This window comes from Elaeis guineensis, chromosome 2, assembly GCF_000442705.2.
Source record: "Elaeis guineensis isolate ETL-2024a chromosome 2, EG11, whole genome shotgun sequence".
Classification (NCBI taxonomy): domain Eukaryota; kingdom Viridiplantae; phylum Streptophyta; class Magnoliopsida; order Arecales; family Arecaceae; genus Elaeis; species Elaeis guineensis.
The window spans coordinates 16,779,162-16,783,978 of record NC_025994.2 but is presented as its reverse complement, the minus strand read 5'-3'; the positions used below and the strand labels follow the sequence as shown (position 1 = coordinate 16,783,978).

General features: G+C 35.7%; 1 protein-coding gene across 1 annotated transcript; it reads left to right on the top strand.

Moving 5' to 3' along the window:
* Nucleotides 1-335: 335 nt before the first annotated feature.
* On the top strand, nt 336-1,364 carry LOC105059433 (probable glutathione S-transferase parA). The gene is made up of 2 exons (XM_073251609.1): nt 336-736; nt 847-1,364. The coding sequence occupies exons 1-2, from the start codon at nt 410-412 to the stop codon at nt 1,189-1,191; spliced, it is 672 nt and encodes a 223-aa protein (XP_073107710.1). The 5' UTR covers nt 336-409; the 3' UTR covers nt 1,192-1,364.
* The last annotated feature ends 3,453 nt before the right edge of the window (nt 1,365-4,817 follow it).

Sequence of the window (4,817 nt, the reverse complement as noted above, 5' to 3'; positions counted from 1 at the left end):
CTCCCACGGCAAGTTGCATCCTCAAATCCCCACCCTTCATCATCCAACCGACGGTGACGGTGACGCAAGCCATGACGTTTCCCTTCGGAACTCTCTAGACAGCGAGACCATCTTTCTCTTTTTCTTTTGTTTGGTAAAAAAAAAAACATCATCCATACCCCTCACCTCCCAAGATAGAAATAAGAAAAGAACGAAACGAAGTGGGCAAATGCTACGGTACTTCAAAGTCGTCAATTCCGTTTTCAAAAAACTTTTAGCTAACGTAAGAGGTTACCTCACCGTCCCCCAATCCCATCCTCTATATATAGGCCCCAAGAGTTGTAGAGCTTCTTCTCATCGCTTGTTACTCAATCTGGAGAGAGAGAGAGAGAGAGAGAGAGAGAGGAGAAAAGAAATAGAGACGGAAACAATGGCGACGGCGGCAGAGAAGGAGGGGGTGGTGCTGCTGGACTTCTGGGTGAGTCCGTTCGGGCAGCGGTGCCGGATCGCGTTGGCGGAGAAGGGTGTGGAGTACGAGTACAAGGAGGAGAATCTGATCGACAAGAGCCCATTGCTGCTGAAGATGAACCCGATCCACAAGAAGATCCCCGTGCTCATCCACCACGGCAAACCTATCTGCGAATCCCTCATCATCGTCCAATACATTGACGAGGTCTGGTCCAACAACCCCCTCCTCCCCTCCGACCCCTACGAGCGGGCCAAAGCACGCTTCTGGGCGGACTTCGTCGACAAGAAGGTATGGAGACAACAATGCTAACAAGACAAAGTATACATGTAAAACAAAGAGGTATCGATCTCTTTTTGTGTAAAAGCTTGCCAAGTTATTGCGTTTGTTACTGTTATTAGGTTTATGAATGTGGGACGAGGCTGTGGAAGCTGAAGGGGGAGGCCCACGAGGAGGCCAGGAAGGACATGATCGAGATCTTGAAGCTTTTGGAGGGTGAGCTCGGAGACAAGAAGTACTTCGGGGGAGAGACCTTCGGCTTTGTGGATGTTGCGGTGGCGCCCTTCACAGCCTGGTTCTACACCTACGAGACCTGTGGCAAATTCAGCGTCGACGAGGAATGCCTGAAGCTGGCGGCGTGGGCCAAGAGGTGCAAGGGAAGGGAGAGCGTCTCCAAGTCCGTTCATGATCCCCACAAGGTCTATGAGTTCGTCGGCAAACTTAAGAAGAAGTTTGGATTGGAGTAGAGGGAAGAAACGTGGTGTATGGCTACATGCACGGTTTAAGTAGGGATATGTACGAAAAGTTTATCGTATTTCCTTTGCGTTAGAAGGAAACTTCATCGTGTTTGCTTTGTGTAAGAAGGGCATGAAATCCTTTACTTATGAATAAAAGAATCTTTGAGTATCTTTTTTTTCAATCTAATCCACGCAACATGAAATGGTTGTTAACATCATTAGAAGGATATCAAATTATGAACTACAACATGACTAGTTGGTGGAGTATCCCATGTCATGGAGCATCTTGAAGGCGCTAATTAATTGCCATAATGAAATTGCCTTCTTTATAGCAAAGCAAAGAAGAAGCTAGTTATCTCTTTTTAATTCTTTATTCTTAGTTTGCACCTAAATGTGAGGTCTTTAGTTTTTAAATTGACAATCGCTTTCAAATTCTAGGCGTTAGATTTATAGTGTTGCATAATGATAAAATAACAACAATATTAAACCATCATCTACCTCTCTGATCTGTTGAACTACTTGCTAAGCGGCATCTCCAGATGCCTTGGCCTCATTATTTCCTTTAATTAACTTGATTCCTCCCTTTTTCTTTTGATGAAAACTTGATTCCTCCATTAATTGTACTTTTCTCCTACCGTATATTTGCCCTTACAAACTTCTTACATGCTCCATCACTCACATCTAATCCTAGCTCCATTAAATAACTAATCTGGAATTTTTAATATATCAGGAGACCACTTATACGCTATACATAAAAGAATATCTCCAACTATGATAGTAATTTTTCTAAGAGATGGTCCCATGGAGTTGATTGTTCGATATGAAACATACCTCCTATGCCAATGTAGAGTCAAATACTCTAATGGCTATGAGAAATTAACTAGCCACTCCAATTAGGTTTGGCATTAGGTCGGGTCGGGTATGGGTTTGGGTCGATCCGAATCCAACCCAATATCCCAGCATTTGGATCCGAACCCGACCTATGATCCAACGAGTCAACACTTTCTTTATCCGTATCCTATCCGATTGGATATCAATTATTTGATCAGATACCCACCCCACCTAAATAAGATTTTCTACATGAAAATAAAAGCATTGAATAATAGCCCACTACCACTTTTTAACTCTTGAGGCTTTAACCAAGTTTAAAGGATATAAGGCCCATATTTTATAGAACCAGTCCACATTTGAACAATATATATACATAAAATCAGATCGGATTCGGATCGGATAGTGGATCGGGGAGGCCACAACCCAAACTTGATCCAACCTAAGATATAAATTTATTAGATTCGATCAGATCAGATCAAAATTCGATCAACATATTGACCAATCCGACCCATTAGGGTCGAGTCGGATCGGGTAGGGACCCATTTGGATCAGGTGTAATTGTCAAGTTCAACTCCAATCCAATATTGGATACCGTCTGCAATGACAATCATATAGGTTGACACCCAACCTCACTCTTAGGTGTGATTGTTTTTCGGTGTCCAAAATGTTCCAATTTTCCTTATGAAAAAAATACTCCATTTACTTGGTCATTCTATCCAAACAGTGATATTTGCGTAGTTTTTTCTTTCTCTAAGATTGATGTATGATATGATCCAATATTGTTTATAATTCTGTATATAAAGAAGATAGTCATGATATCTCAATTTAATTTTATATTAAATATGCAAATGTCGCTTAAGCTAATTTTAGTTTAATTAGCCATAGTAGCTAGAAAATATCTAAAGACTTTTTTTTTGTCTAATAAGAATTAATTATACAGATTTTACTAAAAATCAATCCTACTCAAAACTCCAAAATTGAACAAAAATTTGGATTTTATGAGAAAATGTCCCTTGTCCAATGACAATAAAAATATGTCAAAGAGAAAATATACTAATTATACTATATTGTAGATGGTGGTCATTTAATTGCTTATATATGATTCTAATCTTAGTTTTGCTATACATGGAAACTATCATAAGTGTTCAAATTTAATTAGATAAAAAGTTTATAATGTACCTTGATAATGGGGGTGAAAGTGGATCGGATAATATCTGTCCGGATCCATTTTCATATCCAAATCTATCCAAATATGAATAAAATTTAGAATATCCAACTAATATCCATATCCATGTTCATATCCATCAAAGAAAAATGGATATCGATATGGTTAAATAACTATCTGATTTTTCTTGTAATCCTATTTAATTTTATATAGCACTCAGTAACTTTTAAAAAAATTATACAACTATACTAACATATTGTTAAGTCGATTTATCATCTACTTAGTAATATTTTTGATTCTTTGGTTATAAAGTTTAATTATCCAACTTATATGCATTTATATCTATATTTTCAATATCTATTTTATATCCATATCCATTTAAAATAAATATGGATATGAATTATTGAATTCGACTACTATCTATATTCATCAGATAAAATAAATATAGATATGAATATACTAGTATCCGATCTATATCCGATCTGATTTCAGTCCTACTTGATAACCAATAACCATTCTAGGTTCTACCCCGAGAAGGAATGGTGGTATTGCTTTTGAATATAGGAAGGTAATATAGGATCCATGGTTGATATGGCTGACCTTAGGTGGAGCTAATCTTTTAGCTACCATCTTCATCAAAGGTCATGATCCTTAGCATTTCTACATGTTGGATTTCATTTTAGCCTATGTTTGGTTAAGAGCAAGGAGCAAAATGCATTTTTGAGTTGAGAACTAAGACTTTTTATACAAATAAGAAAGGAAGGAAAGAGGCGAGGAAAAATAAGGAAAAATATTCATGGTAGAAGGGAAGAAAGAAGAGAAGGAAAGAACAAAAGGTAAAAGAGTACAAGAAAAGAATGAGGAAATTAAGGAAAGAAAGAGAAAAGGCAAAGAAAGGAAGGTAGGGCAGAAAAAAAGTGAGGAAAGAAGAAAAAAGAGAAAGAAATAGAAAGGAAGGAAAAGAGAAGAAAAAGGAAAGAAGGAAAGAAGAAAAAAGAGAAAAAAAGAATAAGAAAATTAATTTTTTTTTTAAAAAAAAAGAAAGTATGGAAGAAAGAAAAAAAGAAAGAAAGAAAGAAATTAAAGAATATAAAAAGTAAAGAAAGACAAAAAAAAAAGAAACAAACAAATGAAGAAAGCAATAAAGAAAAGAAGAAGGAAAGAGCAATTATGGGTACTTATCAGGATGCTAAATCAAGAATATTGCTAGGATTGGATGAGATCGATGTCCTATTATTTAGAGAGATTAGGATATTTTTGAGATTTAATACCTTGGTCATAAGAAACTAATATATGTATATATATTTTATTCCATTTATAGAGTCCTCTTTTTTATATGCAATCCAGCAATAAATTTGAGGTATATATGTAACTAGGGGTGACAGTAGATCAGATAATATCTATCTGAATCTATTTTCATACCCGAATTCATCTAGATATGAATAGAAATTGGAGTAGCTAACTAATATACATATCCATATCCATATCTATTAAAAAAAAAGATATGGATATGGATATAGATAGATAATTATCCGATTCATATCTAAATATCTGATTATTTTATAATCCTATTTATTTTTTTACAGCACTTATTAATTTTTAAAATATATATATAATCATATGAATATATTATTAATTT

Coding starts and splice junctions, on each gene's coding strand:
- LOC105059433 (XM_073251609.1), top strand. CDS start 410: ATGGCGACGGCGGCAGAGAAGGAGGGGGTGGTGCTGCTGGACTTCTGG. Junction 737..846: donor CGGACTTCGTCGACAAGAAG/GTATGGAGACAA, acceptor TACTGTTATTAG/GTTTATGAATGTGGGACGAG.